Below are 18,345 nucleotides of genomic sequence, written 5' to 3' on the forward strand. Positions count from 1 at the left end.
GGACAATTTTAATCACATTCAATGTTTAAGTTGTAATATTTCGCTTGTTCATTATTTCAAGTATTTAAAAGAATATCATTTATAATATATAGCTAAATTTGCCTTTGAGCACACTTTTAAAATGGGGTTTGAAATAGCCAATGATCCTCTCAGCATATTGTGCGGAAGGCTGTTTGGTGTGTTGCGTTTAAAGTCCGATTTTTAACACCGTTACACTGCAGCTTCATTATGCATCCGAGTTGTTATTTTGTAGATTCTGGAAACTTGTATATATATATATTTTTTGTAATCCTCAGTGTCTGCCATTTGTTTTCAACATCATCTAGAGATGAAGGTTATGTCTTATCCCACCTCCTGTGTTTGAATGTAAATCATTTATAGGCCTCTTAGGAACTTTTATTTGAATTGCGTCAAATGTTTTCCTCTCATAAAATGATTCAAAGTCATTGTGGTAGCTATTTGTAGAATGTACTTATTTGTTCATTTAAGCCAAATTAAGTTCAATGTTCCAACAGTTTTTGAAGTATTTTGGAGACATCTCCATTTATGTTCTCTGAAAGAGTGCAATTTATTGTAGTCATACTTAATCAACCCATGGCTGGTTCTGCAGTTTCCATTTTCTTGATGACATACTGAAATAAACCCTCTTCATTGTGTGTGTGACTCATAGTAACTGAATAATTTGAAGTGTTTCTTGTTCATTTATATTCTGATGCAGTCATGTCTAATCTGCTGTATCTACATTCACAGAAGAACACACCAATTCTGTTATAGTACCACGATGTCACTTTTTTTATCCAAGTATTGAGTATTTGACAACTTTTCACATACAAGCTGTAAGCATCAAGGAGTCCTAGTCACTGTACATGACATTAAGAAGAAAATTGGATAATACTGTAAACATGTACACAGTTGGACAGCAGGATGTACATTTCTGAAGAATCCAAACTGGAGAATCTAAACTGTGGCCCCATGGCAGATTCTCGGGCTAATTAGCTTAGTAGTATTGGTCACAGGCCGCATCTATTTTTGCCAAACACAGACAACCGTGCCTTTCATGACTTCAGATGTCCTGCTGACGTCTGTAGTACAACTTTCATGTCTATTCTCCACTTAATTGGCAGCATAATAAGACCAACATTTAAGTCAACAGGAGCATCCTGTCAAAACACTTTTTATAGAGCAATCACATGGCTGAAAGCACATGAGAGGCCCCTTGTCTGACTGGCATTCACTTAAATGTTTCTGCTAACTTCTATAGACATTTTTTGGAAGCTACATTTTCAATTACTTTATTACAATTACTCCCAACTCACTAAGCACCTCAGTTCAGAGTTTCAGGTAGAAACAAGCTAATTGTAATCCAAACTACAAACATACTCATATACATTGATAAACAAAACACTGGGTATTTACACTTTTTAGTACATCTGCAATCAATTGTTAACCGCAACAAGCTGATCAGGGAATAGTTCTGTACATTTTAGAAGACACTGGGAGGCTCGTATTCTAGTGTTAACAGTACATTCATTTAAAAAGGTCACCAGAGTTAGTTGAGTAGCACTACAAACATACAATCTGAGATCACCACTAAGTCCAGTGCAGACAAATAGCCCTGATGTTCCTGGAGAAACATTTGCAAAGCGAGTTTGCTGTTGGCTGGGCCTGTGTAAACCGTCTTGTGTGAACAGCTGGTGCATTCCTTGCCCTTAATCTCTCTAGAGGTGGAATACAATTTAAGCCGGTTCCATGACCATTTTGTTCTCTAGGTAAACCCTTAATATCAAATGTCTGCCCATGTTCTAAGGGTGGAGAATTTCCATTTGGTTTACAGCTTTTTCATTTGAGCTTGATCCTAAAAGTCCTTGTTGCTTGCTACGTGTAGGCTGATCATTCACTAGGTAGTGACGCTGGTTCCTGACCTTTCAGAATATTTGAAGTTATATACTGTACATACATACAAATGAGCTAAGTGTTGGGTATTACTGATCAAAGATGTGCTCATATAACTTCAGTTAAAATCTCAGTTTAACTTTCCAAGTTAAGAGATTTGTCAAAAATATTTTTCATTCAGCCAGTGCTTTGTTTAGCCTGAAGTTTTAAAAAAGGGGGTGGGGGGGATCAAAACCATGCTCCCTTGTAATTAAGTGCCTCCATCTTGTGGCCCAACCAGTGCCTTGCAAAAACCTATACTGAGTTGTCGGTTATATTCTGGCAAAGATTTCAACAGTGGCTAGAGCCATATACCATATAGTGGTATTTAAAAATATTCAATAATACAATCAGAAAATGTCAATGCCTAGTTCATTTCATTATTCTTGTAAATATCATATCCATAACTGCTACATTGATAAAGTTTGTAAACACATTCTACCCTCCAAATTAAAGTCAAAGGTGATTTCACAGACTCATCACAATCTTTGTCGAAGGGATATCAGCAGCAATAACCTAGTCCAATCAATGACCAGCAAGCCACTTGAAAAGTTGCAAAAAATGTAAAAGGTGGTAAATTACAATAAGTCAGTGCATATTTCTATCAAAGAGAGCTCCATGTAACCAAAGTTCATCACCATGACCTAATAATACATTAAAGTGATACAAGTTTCATAAAAGTACATTGTACAAGAACATTCGTTCACACAAATAGCAAATCCTCTGCAAACTGCTAAAAGAGTGTTCAGTCAAGCAAGAGGTATTTCCCGAAAAATATGGGGGAAATTTCCCTGAAAACATTCCTTGAAGCTATGTCGGCGATAGCTTTTCTGCATCACAAGACCCAGTGTGGAGCCGGAGTGCCCCCTGTCTGTGCAATCTGCTTAAGGTCCTGAACTCCAGTGGCATGGTGTGTGGGCTAGAATGAGAGGTATACTCGTATGTCAGAGCATCATAGTAGTGGTACTTGACTGGTTTGCCCTGGGGATCAAGAGGGAAGGGCCAGAAGCCATATAGGTGGATCTCTTCACAGAAGCGCGTGGCCATAGTATACATCAGCAGTCCAGTAGTGGGACGCTTGATCTGGACATTGTTGGTCAACCAATACCTGTTGACAAAGGATGAAGTAATTACATAATAGCAACAAAAACAATATTAACGATCAAATTGCATGACAAGAAAACCCTTGGGGTAGAATAACTCATACTGTTAATTCTCACACACAATCTCTTGACATAATGCACAGCACAAATACTAAGCTCTGATATCCTATCACACGTTGCCACAATGCTCTGTGTGAGGTCTCCATGGTTGTCTTCAGTTTGCTCATGCAGAGCACACTGAGGCCAAGATCCAGGATCCATTAAAAAGCAATCAGCTTCAAACAGTGACAATATCCTCACCCTTGCGGTATTAAGTCAGTGGGGGGTAGTGGGTGCATTAAGCGGAAGTAGAATCCTGAAAAAAGTCAGGATTTACTACTTGCATGAACAAAGCCCCCTCTCTGGCTCCTCGGAATTGCCTTTCAGGCCCTCTGTATGCTTAGGGAGGCTCAATAAGTGACCTTTTTAAAGTTTGTATTTACACAGGGACTGTTTGCTAAGCAAATATCTTATTTGTCCACAATGGTACTCTTGCAGAGTTACACATTCAGACCTGCAACCTGATCAGTAACAGTCACACATTCTTGTACTCTAGTCTAGACTACAGTTTGAGGTTATGTTTCTTCCTGAGGGGCACTTCGGTGGTAATTATTAAGGAGGCGAAGAGCTTTAGTAATTTACTTCACCCAACCTCACATTCCCATGGATGCATACCCATGACCATCTGGATACTACCCAACTACTCTCTTCTTAAGGCTACCACTGGCAGCAATCTGGCAGGCCATTCAGTATGCCCTTACCAGTTAACAGTAAGGTCATGCCCAGAGGCAAAGGCTATTCTATTTAAAGGGCAGCCAGCAGACAAGCTGAGCAGAATTCTAACCATAGATAATTCGTTTGGCATGCTGAGCATTTATCAGGCAACACTATAAAAAGGTTATAGACACCTGCATGCAAGAGCTATTCAGATTAATTATTTTCCTTTGAGAAACACTGCATTTAGCGGCTAATAAATAACATCAAAAGACCATTGAGCTACCCTTTTGCAACCTTGTTAGGCTGTACAATATTCAGTAAATTGGCTGTGGATATTTGTCTTTTTATAGAATGTCCTTAGAACAATATTTGTATATTTTGTCCATTTAAAACAAGTTTCAAAAGAATGTGTTGCTTTACTGACTGTTCAATAAAGCAACAACTGATAAGAAGAGGCCTGTCCTGTTACTACTGTAGGGCTACTCCATTGCAGGACCAATGCCTGAAACATGAACTGGTCCTAAACCATGAGTAAATTAAACTGAACGACCTGAACACTTGAGTTAGCCTTGAACACCCTTTCCATAATGTAAGACAGACATTTTTAACTGGGGAGGTTATTATAAGTAGACTTAGAGAATCTAGTTGGGAGGGGAACTTACTGAGTGTAAGTCTTACACTGGCTGCCTGTGGTGATCAGCTGTAATGCTCCGTTTAAAAATAGCCATCAGTGCTGCTAGATTAGAATTCGTCAACCTCTAGATTACTCTGCACACAGGTGTGCTGTGATTTTGAGCACTGTAACTGTACATGCCCCCCCCCCATGTGTCAATGAGAATGTGCGAATAAACTGCTTACCCTCTGACAGCATGGAGAAGGCGCAGTGAGGGAAAGGCAGTGCGTACATTCACTGTGTGCAGCAGAATAAGACGAATGGCCCACTCTACACGCTCCTCTCCCCCCTTTGCCATGAAGGCAGGAATCCACAGCACACTGCCACTGAGACTCTGCAAACGCCGCAGGAAGCGATCCCGCCACTCGTCGGTGGCCAGATCCTGGAATGCCCGCTGTACCACTGAGGGGTTCATGGTCACCAGGCTGGTGCACCTCCCCACATCTCCTGAGTATTCCTCCACCGGTGCCAGGTTACACCTGCAGGATAAGCAGCCACAGGTCACTCAGTTCACATTTCATCCAGTGCTTTGTAGATCCACATTACTCCTTATTCCCTGTGGAATCAAGTTCAAATTGGTTTACCGGTACTTGTACATTTAAGCCCTTCTAACCTGGCACAAAAACACTCTCACTGCACTTCTCAGAGCACATTAGCAACACTCAACTTCCACATACTGTACCTAGCCAATATCCCCATACCAAACATAGTATGCACATGGGTTGTATGATAACTGAAAACATGCCAAATATTTTAACAGTAACCATCAGTTACTATCATGTTTAAATGATCCAGTATGTTAGGATACTAAACCAAAATACCCTCTAAAATTATGATGAAACTATGTGGGGTGAAGTAAAATCTGAAATGAGCCGAACACCTCAAATGGCTTGTAAAGGAATGTGAGGCCATGGTATGGGAACAAATAGTTAGCTGAAACATTATATTCCCATGAGAAGTCTAAAGGCCAGCACAAATTCCTCAGCCCCTTAAAATCCCACACTACCTGTATGCCAATATTGAATTACTCTCCAAGAAGGCCCCAAACGTTTTTGATTTAATTCCATTCATTTCTTTATTGTAACATTGTGTAAAAGAGTATTTATTGAGTTTTGAGAATGTTTTATCATTTTAAATATGCTTAATTCGTGTATAAGGTTTTGTCTGCATGGGCTTGCCCCACCCTCTTGAGGAGTTTATCAAAAGGAGGTATACAGTGGCATTGGCACTATGGTTATCACTTGAAGGGACTGTGAGGTGCCATGACGCACCATGTTTGGACAAAATCTGTCAGTTAAGGCAACATGCTGGAATGGCCTACTACTTCCAATAAGGCAATGCCTTGCATATCCTGTTTTGTAATCTCTCAAGATAGATTCGGAGCACCGCAGCAGAATTCAACGGACATTTTTGCTGACGGGTTCCTAAATTGCCTGTTTTGAGACCCATCACAAACAGAACTGTGATCATTTTTAACCTGACATGTACAATTTATTTTTACATTTCTTTGGTTTGTTTTCTCTTTGTGTATTTGTATATTTGTTTTGCATATTGTCATTTGTAACTCTGGCATGTTTGTATCTTATATATTTTTTAATAGATGTTCATTTATATGCTGTCGTCCTATCAAATAAACAACGTAAAGCAATATACTGTAGATCTTCCCTGGCCATGCTGGATGATGTGGATTTTGACTGCTACTGAATGAAAGGAGATTCCAGCATATCCAAGAGAGAAGAAAATCAATAAAAAACAATGACTGTCAGAATAATTGGGACACACTAGGATTTCAGACCTACTATACTGTCTGCAACAGAAGCAGACATATCAGCTCGATGAGTACTCCATTTTTATTGTTTTGATTTTAAAATCTTTGATTTAGCTGATATGACGTTCTTTATCAGACAAACAATAGCACACACTCGCTCTAAAGTGTTGTGCGCAAGGCTTTCCTTTTCTGTCGTTGATTATTGCAATTGTTATGTGCGATGCAAGCCCAACTCAGAAACCCTGATGCTGACAGTTGGGCACAAAGAAGAACTGACTGATATTTTAGAGAAAGAATTCCCAGTAAATGAGAGTATGCATCCTTAGAAAGGCAGCACCACTCCGAGCAGCTCATTATATTTCCGGAGGATAGCTGTAACTTTTCAAAATGTCAAGTGTAGTCAGCACATATGCTCCCAGCATGTCTGCTCATTTCTAACTTTAAATCATTAGAACACAAAACCTCCAAGATGACAAACAGCTCTGACAGCTGTTTTCTAATAAATATTCGCCAGTATGAGCATTGACTCATGAGGACAAATTAAAAAGGGGTTTAAATGCGTTCCCTGATTAAACTGGTGACTGAACTGTCGTCAGTGAAATGAAAACAAATTAGATCATGTATTCCGGCAATGATCCACTTTGAAATCTTTCATACTTTTACTTCAGTGGAAGCCGTGAAGCATCAAACGCCTCTGACAACTGCTGTGGAAGGCTAACCTGATGACAAAGTCATGGGAGTCAATCTCTCTTCCACAACTGCTGTTCAGCAGAATCCCAGAGTTGCCGACAATGGCACAGCGTCTGTGATGCTGGTTTTTCATGGGCGATACAGACGGCAGAAGACGGTAGAGGTTTTCTGAAATGTTAGTGGTGCTTTGGCGGTCGAACACATAATGGATCACATCTCCTGGCTTCAAAGCACCCTTCAGAATAGAAATGTCCCTCTCCGGATCGAGGAATCTTAGAATGTTTTTCCTGCGTAAGGGGAGAAATATGTTAAAAATAATTGGGGGGGGGGATAAAAGAAATCAACAGAACATGAAAGGACCCATTCAGTGATCTGCGAATTCATGGTGAGATATATGCTGCTGAGGTATTATGATTATACCTAATGAGCTTAGAGAGTGTCTTGTTGAAGGCCCAGGTATTTGACGACACGTTGGCAGTATTATTCAAGATTGGCGAAGGACCGTGGAATTGATGTTGTCTCTGGCTTGGCAAAGGTGTGGGATCCGCCTTTGCTGCAGCATACCTAGTGAGGAGAAATCACAGTACCTTGAGATTCAAGTAGTTAGCACATAATGCTGTTTTTCGCTTTTTCTTACCAATTTAGCCAATCTGCCAATTCCCTTTGAACAATTAACAGCTAACCTACAGCTAGGTAGGTGCTCCAAGCGTGTGGGGTTTTTGATTTGATTTGATTTATTTGAAATGCAATAAAACCACATGGTTACAGCAGTTCGAGGATAACACAATAAAGTCCTGAGACTTATTTCCATAGACCATATTCACACGGCGGCCATATTGGAATTTAAGATTGAAAGTGCCACCCTGTTGCCATGGCAACGGGGTGGCACTTCATTGACTTAATAGCAACATGGGCGCCGTGTGAATATGGTCTATTGAGGTCCTCTCACAATCAACAGTTAAGCAAAAAATACATTACAATACAAAAACACATGACAGTAACATATACAGTACATACATAACATCCCTAGACTAATGACCCTCTATAGGGGAACAGTTTCTTTTTTTAAAATATTTTTTTTGTGGCTTTTATGCTTTTATTTAGGCCAACAGGAAATGGGGAGAGAGATAAGGCCATCGGGATTGGGAGCCGAACGCGCGACACGCAGTCAGGCTGGATTACCAGCCTAGGTGCCCAGACGGTTACGCCAACCGTCCGGGACAGGGGAACCTTTTCTAATAGACATGCTTTTGTCTGCTGCCTAAAAGACCTCAGATTGGTTGTCAGACACTGGTTTCGAGGCAGTTCCACTGTGTGGCTCCTATGCAAGTAAATGATACCTTGCCCACTTTACTTTTAAAAGCAGGATGGCATTTGCTACACTGGCTCTGGTGAAAAATGTGTGTACTTCGTTTACCTGAGTAAAACATTTCCTTAAAAATATGGGGGCCTCGCCATATATGATCTTATGAAGCATGGTCAACCTGGCCACAATCTGGGAACCCATCGCCAAATGAAAAGGAAAAATAGCGCCCTCTGCTGTTTTTTACTATCTCACTTGGCTCTGGGAGGAAGTCGACGTAGCACACGTGCGCAAGGAAACCGGGGTTTTGGTCTGCCTTCAGCCTTTCACTTCCGGTGGTGCGACTATGTTTTCATTCCCACTAACAATATTTCTACAGGGAACACTAACACCACTTCTCCCAGAGAACATGGATCGTTTTGGTTATAAGCCCACTTGTTTCTATGATGAAAGAGCAAGTTAAAATGTGAATATCTTTCCGTGGTTTTGTCTGCTCCGAGGACGCTATTGTTAAATGAGCTTCGGTTTGTTTCTAGTGGGGAAGGATCGGCAGACACGTAAATCCCGCCGACTACATTTGATTAGGCCGCGGCCTGCTTCCTGATCTGAAGGCACGCCCACTTGTAGGCCAGTGCGTACGCGATATGACGAACCCCCCCGACAGATTCAAACGCAGAGCAGAATCTGTTCTTGAGAGATTAACCTGGCCATGGTAACCCTGGATTCTACTGGGAGCCAGTTGAGCTCTCTAATCTGGTTCCTACCTATATGGGTTCGATAACATGTAAGCTCTCTGTTCCGCTCCCTGCTGAACAGGCACCCAACAGGCGACCAACCAGTAGGAGTCGCTAGTGCAGTAACCATAATCCACTGCTGGCTTCACCCGTGTTCGTTGGAGCACACAGAGGACTGAAACCTCAGTCTCCCCTCTCCACGGTGGTGAGCGGTTACTTTGTAAATGTTCATTTACAAGTTAAACCACATTGAACACATTGTTATTCCAAAATAGTGCAAAATAAGTTTGTAATCAATTATTAATTTCCAAACTATAATGCTTTTCAGTGCTTTATGGAAACATACATATTATGTAGGCACCTTCTTTGTCTTGGGGTGGGAGAGTGAAGTGATTTTTTTTTACCACGTGTTCATGAATGTTACCAGGACCTACAAAGATGTCAAAATAAAAGAGAGTGTCCTACCTGTTGGGCTTAGGGATGAGTCTGTGCAAGGCCATTTTTCTTGAATCTCCAATATTCCTAGACAAATGATTATTATTATTATAGCTTCCATCAAAAATCACTTGACACATGTTCTCAGCCTTATGAAGGATATCAAGGTGATAGGGTGGGGGTATGAGCGCTGGTAAAGTTCCCTTGATCAAACTCAGGCAGTAATGTATATCAATGGTTTGTTGTGTGTTCATGACCTGTTTATTCAGGATGACCTGATGGAGAAAAGCATGCATTTGTACAGTTAGATATTTACTACATACTGGGACCATCTTGGAATGTAGCGTTACAAAGTGAATCTCTAGGCAAGCAGTATTATTCAGAAGCGTTAGTCTGTACTCTTCTCCACAGAGGACGTGGCTATTTCTTTCACCATCGTGTTGATTATGTCTGTCAGCCCACTGGAAAACTGGGACACCAAGTACTGTTTGTATTTTGAGCATCATTTTTCATCAGCTATGACAAAAAGAAAATCCATCTTGGTCACACATCTTCTAGATAAAGTTGAAGTTGTGTGTCTGCCTGCGGCAGGCAGATTATGCCCAAATATGGAAATGCCTGACATCAGTACAGATCTGCATTGTTCAATTGTGTGGGTTAATAATAAATGTAGCCACAGAGGTTTAGGTAACGCTGCAGGCTCTCAACAAAGGACAATGACAGATGCATGCTAATCCATCCATTTATTATTGTCCCTGAGAGTACAGAAGTTGAACATTTGTTTTAACCAAAGAATATCACTTACAGCACCTTCAATGTGTTCTTTTTTTGTTGGATTTGAGGCATTCTGTGATGGACAGATCACAGTTCCAAAAACTGTGATCATATTACTCCATAATATAATCATCACGGTAATATCAGAGGAATCACCTGGAACCTGAACTCATTCTTTCTTAACACAAATTGTTACACAGTCTCTGTCATGTGATAAACATGTATCATAAAGATTTCTTTTTATATACAAATTGGCTACATTTGGCTTCCAAAGTTTGCCGGAGTATACTATTTTACAAAAAAATATGTAACCCAAATTTGAATCGCATATTGAGTGGTCTCACACACAGAGGCAAAAGCAATTTCATTAAGACCCATAGGTGTTGCCACATTTGTTGCAGAAGTATGTTTTTTTGTTTGTTTTTACCAATCTTCACCCGGTACACATGATCTGGTCGGTAGTCATGTGACAATGACTGTCAAACATCTTTTTGATATTCCATACTGTTTGCCTGTAATTGCCTTCCACAATTAGTGAGAGGGGTCTATGTTTTCCAAGTCAAATCATATGGATCCAGAATGGCGTGGCTTCATATGGAGCTCTGTGGCCAGTCTGAGGTATGATTGAAATTCGGGCAATCTTTCATCCCGATATGAGCCCCATTGACTTCCATTATAAAAATTAAAAGTTACATAATTCAAAATTATCAAACAAATGCGTGGAGGTTCTAAGTTGGCCTACAAGTGTGCAAAACTAAGGCAATGGTTTCTGTTGTGTTTGATGTCACATGCCCATACTGTATGCCCTTTATGATGGAGAGCCCTGACGTCAGCGCAAATTGCCATTGTTGACAAGAGCTCGATCAGCCAGAGAGAGAAGGAGAGGGAGTGGGATGTCAGCGCGAATCGGCCCTGTTATGCGACGGTTTCTGATTTGTCTGACGTCACATCACATGGCAATACATGGAGATCCGCACAAATCAGGAGAGGGTGAAGGAGGGGGGGAGAGGGGGAAAGGGAGAGAAAGCCTATTTCACCCATGCGATAACCCGGGCAATGCTGGGTACAAAATCCCAACAAGCTGAGTGAGAGAGAGAGGGGGGGGGGTGTATTTCACCCATGTAATTGCCAGACCCAGGGGGTCGGCCTACAGGAGGCTTTGTCGGTCGGTCTGTCGGTCGGTCGGTCTGTCGGTTGGTCTGTCCCTCTTTTCCTACCCAGCCATTCAGATTTCAACCACTAGGGGTCTGGCAGAACCAGGTCTCCTGGTCTTGTTTTACCCAGAGAGGGAGCCTATTTCACCCACTCAATAACCAATGCTGGGAAGTTGTGGGAACGTGCTGAACATGCACGACAGCACGATAACCCCCGGCAACACCGGGCAAGCTGTCTGTTAAATATAAGATAACCTACAATATTCAAAATAGGGTGGATGATATGGTGGATGCATTCCTCACCAGCCTGCTGTTCTACCTGCTGGGAAATGCAACTCCCTCTTATCTCATGCCAGGTGAGCAGAGCTTTACATGCATAAATGTCACTCTAATAACCAAACCAAAGGTAGCCCACGATGTGTGCTGTAAAGGGGATTTGATGCTGGGGTCACCACTCACCACCACTCACCAGAACCAAAGTTATTGGGTGGATGCGTAATTGAATAAGTCAAAAGCGATTTGTCAATGAAAACATGTTTATGTGGTGATTATAATAAGAGAGCACATCATGGTGCACTTTGTAGGAAATGATTTTCTTGTTTGTGAATACTATATACCGGTAGTAAAAGGACTGGCTGTGTTCTGTCAGTGATAAGACTTATCAACCGGATGCTAAAACGATTGAGTGCATTTCCTTGGAGTATCACATTTGCAGAAATAGGCTTATGCAATTATGCTGCATTTCGCTTTTAAAGTCTGTAAAAGCAGAAGACTCTTCTTTGTCCTCAAACTCTAAACCAAAGAAACAAATCAAACTATAATTTTCAACTGAAGTCACCCACAAAACACCCTTCTAACCAAGCCATGCAGCGAGGATTATTGCAAACTCCAGGGGTGCACACCGTGGGCTGTGGAGTAGACAATGAATCTTTAAGAGCATATAGGATTAATAGGATTTCAGAAGCAAAGCGTTCCCATTGTCTCATAGCCTTTTGTTGTCTTTGTTGCCTTCTCTCTCTCTTTAAAACACACACCAGCACAATCACATGCACGCGCACGTTGTGTGTGTGTGTGTGTGTGTGTGTGTGTGTGTGTGTGTGTGTGTGTGTGTGTGTGTGTGTGTGTGTGTGTGTGTGTGTGTGTGTGTGTGTGTGTGTGTGTGTGTGTACACAGACAAAAGCACGGGTCTGATGCACATGCATGCAGGGCAGGCTACACTGCAGACTAAGGTCCTTAGAGACCCATGCTGCCATACAGGCCACAGCCAGTAGAACAGCTGTTCCTGCTGGACCCCAGTGTCAAGATGGGAGGAGACTATTAGAGGCTTTATATTCTATATTCAGACCCAAACTTTGACTTGTAAAATAGATGATTTCAATGCATTTTACTGTGTTTTATTTTATACTTCAGATACATTTACCATTTAGGATCTTTTATTATCATTGAAGAAAATACAATTGACTGAAAATGGACATGGATCATGTTACACAACATGCACAGTGCACACACACACACACACACACACACGCACACAAGTTATTGGATGGATGCATTACTGAACAAGTCAAAAGCTATGTGTCAATCAAAACATGTTTATGGCCATGGTGATTATAATAAGAGCACATGGTGCACTTTGTAGGAAATACATTTCTTCTGTGTGCATATGTTATAGTAAAATGACTGGCTGTGTTTTAGGATTCAGGATGTTTTGTCATAATTGAAGAAAACATAATTGACATGGATCTCATATTACACAACACACGCGCACACACACACACACACACACACACACACACACACACACACACACACACACACACACACACACACACACACACACACGCAGTAAACAGTAGCCTACATAGACGTAATAACGATACTTACACAGCCTCCTCCACTTCAGTAATATCTGAGATGATGAGAAACACAACCAGCAGTGTTACTACGCCGAACAGCAAGGTGCGAAATTCGATCGGCATGGTCACAGAAAAACGTCTGCCCGCCGCCGGCTGGCTATAACTGCAGCCAGCCAAGGCTCCCTCTCTCTCCTTGCAATGTTACATTGGCCCTCTGTTTCTCATCTATAAGTCCCTCTGAAACACAGCCCCGCGATCACCATTGTTCTGTTAGAGCACGAAGTGTGTCGATCACAGGAAGGATGGCCGAGGTCCCGTTCCGAATAGATCGCCGTGTTCCTGTTCGTAACGCGTGGTACCGTTAGATATTACCTCTATTCTATTCCCCAGTCAAACTTTCAAAGCGTGTGCCTGCAGATTGCCATGGGAGCGCAATGAGGAGCACAGTCTTAAAGGTATACGGCCAGTGTTGCCAAATATTCGGGAGAAATAAGCAACCGGGTCTATGAAAACAAGCCCATATAAGAAGCAACTAGGCCACAGCACCTACAGTGTAGATAATATACATTGGCTTTTTGAAAATAGCTGATCTGCAAGCTCACAACGCCTCGCACCTGCGGTTTTAAAAAAAAGATTGAAATAATTTTATTTGAATATTTGGAAGATTTTTGAAACATTTTAACAGCACAAATATGGCACAACAATATCTTCAGATGGGGTTAGGGACAAATACATATTAATTTGGGGGTCCAAACCATGACTATATTTGGGATCAACTGGTTAGAATAATAATTTAAAACTTTTGGAAGCAAGCCTAAATAAGCAACTACACTTAAGTTAAGAAACAAGCCCCAAAAGCCGCAACCCGCCCACAACTAACCAATATTTACAAGCAACTTTACAGGAAAAACAAGCCCAAATTTGCTTATAATAAGTGGACATGGCAACACTATTACAGCCGGTATCTCCGCGTCGACCTCGTTGTCCGTTGTTCCATGATGTCCCATAGTCTTCTCTTCTTGGCCAATAGCAACAAAACGTCCCTCCCCGCTATCAAACAAAGCCTTGCATTCAATTAAATAATGTGTTCTGTTCTGAGGGCTGTCGTTGTGTCCCGGGAGAAATGATATGGCACAGAGCTATATGGTTACCTTGGAAAAGAGCGAAATTGAACCGTTTTTTACAATTGAGATCACATTACATGGTGAGTCTATTCATTTAATGAAAGTACAGGTGTAATTTACACCTGTGCTTTCATAAAATGAATAGACTAATGTATCATTATTTCACCCCAGTGGTGCTGTAGTAAAATCAATGAAATATCATGAACTTATTACAGGGGACTTATTTTGCTCGTTTTCCTGAATTTGCACTAAACTACTTTTCGAAATGAATGATCATGTCACAAAACACAAAAAACAAAATGACCAAATAAAAAAACGTGACATTTCTCAGAGTGGTTAGGCTACTATTAAAACAAATTAGCTTTTTTTATTCATTCATTATTAACCATAAATCACCCAAACCTTGACCCAATCCTTAACTTGAGGTTAGAGGATGGAGGAGTGTAACTTACTGTTTACAAACCAGCATGGTTCTCTGACCTAGATACAGTCAAGCATGCCTCTGCTTATCAATTTACATTTTAGGCATTGAGCAAACACTCTTATCCAGACTTGAAAAGGTACACGGTCTGTGAGGACTGTGTTGAGGATGGATATGGAGACGGAGTATGAGGCTGTATAGGGAGGAAAATGGGAATTAACACTGCGGTACTGACCCGAAGGAGGGAGGTCATTCCACAGCTTGGTAGCCATGCAGGTGGGGAGCAGAGTTTGATGTGGAGGCAAGGTTGTCTTATAGGTGAGAGAGAGAGATAGGCAGCCTGCAGTCACTGATCACAGGATGGGGTGTATGGCTTGGATCATAGCCTGCAGGTAGGGGGGTGCCATACCCTTGTGCTGCTTTGTAGGTCATCGCCAGTGCTTTGAAATGGATGCAAGCAGCGTCCAATTCAGAGAAGCACCAGAAGTGGAGAGATGTAAGGACATTCTGAGGACTGCAGCACTTTGGATGAGTTTTGAGAGAGTATGCACTATGCAGGCAGCCCAGCTTGGGGAAAATTGCAGTAGCCAAGCATTGTATGACTAAAGCTTGGAACAGGAACAGGGTGATAAGATTCCTTTGTGTGAGGAAAGGTCTGATCCTCTAGATATTTTATAGTACAAGCTTTTCTCAAGTGTAAATGTTATAGGACATTGTGTCCTACATATAGTTAATGTTCACAATGTAGTGGGAAATCTATAAGGACTGTTACATGTCCTCTCAGGAAAGCCAAAATGTTGTGTGCCCATCAATGGAACTGACTATCTCAGAATTTTAGATGACAGAGAGGGGAAATAAATCTAAATACTCTAGGCTTGGAGAGTCCTTAGGGTATATGGAGGTTGAAAATATAACAATGAACGTCTCTTTTGTGGTTTTGGTTTTGACTGTGTGGTCGTTTCTATGGGAGCTCAGAAGACCCATTTAAGTATGATAAACAACTTGCACCTACCAGACTAACACTGTCTGAGGATTCCTCTTACACTCGCCACACATAGCGTGCATGCACACACACACGCACGCACGCACGCACGCACGCACGCACGCACGCACGCACACGCACACACACACACACACACACACACACACACACACACACACACACACACACACACACACACACACACACACACACACACACACACACACACACACACACACACACACACACACACACACACACACACACTTCCACTGCTCTCTAGACTCTGGAGAGCAGAGAGTGTGTGTGCGTGTGCGTGCGTGTGTGTGTGTGTCTGTCTAGACTAGAGAACTGAGGGGAGACAGCAGTAGTTTTGCCACTAGCCAAGTTTTGAAACACCTTTCCGTTTTTTATAGACAATTCCATAATTCCATTATATGACTTTGTGGGACCAACCAACCTTGTAATTGAACATTTAGTTCGTAGTATACTAGTTAGTGAGTAATGTTTCATGAATGTAGCCTGAGGAACCCATTCATATTAATAGAGGAAAGCTAATTGCTGGCATATCACTTGGGAAAACTGCCAGAGTGACAGTATGATGTGGAAAGTAGGCTGATGTAACCACCTCCAGGTAAGAAACAGTGGCATATTCACTGTGTATACAGTATGCAATATATTGAAACATTGTGTCCATATTTTGCCATTACCTTTGACTCTATAACTTTGATACTTTACTCTTTTGATGATACAGATCAGTATTTTATGCTTCAGTTATTAGGCATGTTACTGTGCAGTGTGCACCCCTATATTTCATTCCAGTAAACCAAAACTCAAACAATTAGAGATCGCCATCATTGTTCTACAATTCATTTACAGTATATCTCACACAAGACACAAAAGAGCGTCCAGTGCATTGACTCTTTATTGTGATTCCTGTGTAAAATAGGAACTAGCCTCTATCTACTTGCCGCTGCCGGAAAATGCACCTAATTGCTCCTTCTGGGTCTCTTTGCATTTCATTCCATTTCACACATTTTCAAGAACTATGGCTAAAAAGCCAACAGTGTATTTTGCAAGAAGTACAACTTGCAGCTGTACAGAGCACAGATACTTCACCTGAGGCTCATAATCATTCATAGGCAATGTAGAAACATTTGCAGTGTCTTCTGTTATACCTTTAATTATTAAGGCTATCAGTCATGCATTTTATACACTCCACCAACTGGTTGGACTAAAAACGAATTATGCAAATAGATATTATGTATATACCCTAGGTAATAGCAAATTGTATTTTATCTTCAGCTCACATCTACATCATCTTGGATTAGCATCTGTATAATCCAGTTTATGGCTTTATTATAGGACAACAGGTGCCTATTTCCCATGGTCTAAAAAAAGTGTAGATATCACTGTCTTTGCCATGGCCAACAGACTATGTTTTCTCCCCTGTCCATGTCAGTGTGTCTGTCTTTATGTCCACGTGTCCAGCTAATCTTGGGTACCGCTGGACCAATCAGTGTGAAACTTTCTATGCTCACCCCCAGTAGGGCCAAAGAAGATAATCCACTCGAACATTTATCAAATCGGCTTTACATTTTGAACCATAGGTCGTACAATAATTTTCTCCTCTGGATTCCTTGGATCATGGCACAACTCCCTATAGGCTACACCCATTTCAGCCAACTAGATTTATATGCCATTTTGTATTTCCTTCAATACACACTTAAGCTCATACACACAAATTGGTGCACATTATCTCAGGAGTCATGTGATGAACATGTAGCAGTAGTGGCTCAGAGCATCTGCCTCATGACCAAAAAAAAGCCTAATATCTCCCCAGGCCAAAGGGGAAAAATGCAACAAATGTCACGGTTAGTTGCAAAAACTGGATTTTGTCCCCTCACCAAATCAGGTACAAATGATCTTGTGAGTCATGTGACAAGGAGTGTCAAACATTTTTTGGATATTCCATACTGTTTGCCTGTAAGTGCCTTAAAAATGTGTGGGTGGGGCCTATTTCCGAAAAAAAAAAACGAATTGGAATCGCATGTTAAAAGTTGAACCGTATTGTCGAAACACTATTTACCACTGCAGCTTCCTCGCAACCTGCCAGCTGCAAATGACTGACACAGCCCTGGGTAAGCCACCCAGCCTGGCAAAGACCTGCGCTCCGAAGAGTGCATTTTCTAGTTAAAAAACATATCTTTGTGAGAAAATAAGAAATTGTTCGATCAGGGATTACTTTTAGTATTTCACTGTTAACACTTTGTTTTTACTTCTTAATGCATTCATTAAATCACGTTACTTGATGAAAGAAAATAACCCTAGCCTGCAGCATGTTCTATTTCAAGCCTGGAGGCCTATCTTGTGTTTGACTTTGAACAAGGACATTTTTCAAAAGAGCCATAATTACATTTGTAGTGCTTTGGTGTGACATGCATCCTGATGAAAGTACATGTTAATGTATTCCTAACTGAGGTCAGTGATACTCCAGCTCAGCTAGTATGTACTGTAGCTTATTTATGTTGATAAAGAGTCTCTCTATTTCTATTTAGAGACTTGTACTCGCACTGTAGGAGATATTCTCACACCTTGCCTTCCTGAGTGCATGATTGGAGTGTAGTTTTAATTTACAAG

At 41.3% G+C, this 18,345-nt stretch overlaps 1 protein-coding gene across 1 annotated transcript; it reads right to left on the reverse strand.

The window, feature by feature from the left end:
- Positions 1-878: 878 nt before the first annotated feature.
- st8sia2 (ST8 alpha-N-acetyl-neuraminide alpha-2,8-sialyltransferase 2) lies at positions 879-13,537 on the reverse strand. Its single transcript, XM_080437480.1, has 6 exons — positions 13,207-13,537; positions 9,425-9,481; positions 7,343-7,486; positions 6,952-7,209; positions 4,650-4,943; positions 879-3,040 (listed from the first exon to the last, which is right to left on the reverse strand). The coding sequence occupies exons 1-6, from the start codon at positions 13,299-13,301 to the stop codon at positions 2,743-2,745; spliced, it is 1,146 nt and encodes a 381-aa protein (XP_080293606.1). The 5' UTR covers positions 13,302-13,537; the 3' UTR covers positions 879-2,742.
- Positions 13,538-18,345: the final 4,808 nt, after the last annotated feature.

This window comes from Gymnoscopelus braueri (genome assembly GCF_963280865.1).
Source record: "Gymnoscopelus braueri genome assembly, chromosome: 9".
Taxonomy (NCBI): domain Eukaryota; kingdom Metazoa; phylum Chordata; class Actinopteri; order Myctophiformes; family Myctophidae; genus Gymnoscopelus; species Gymnoscopelus braueri.

Excerpts from the sequence above, each read along its gene's own strand:
- st8sia2 (XM_080437480.1), bottom strand. The coding sequence starts at position 13,301 with ATGCCGATCGAATTTCGCACCTTGCTGTTCGGCGTAGTAACACTGCTG. Across the intron at positions 9,482-13,206 it reads ACTGAAGTGGAGGAGGCTGT|GAATATTGGAGATTCAAGAA; the intron begins GTAAGTATCGTT and ends TCATTTGTCTAG. Across the intron at positions 7,487-9,424 it reads CTCATCCCTAAGCCCAACAG|GTATGCTGCAGCAAAGGCGG; the intron begins GTAGGACACTCT and ends TCTCCTCACTAG.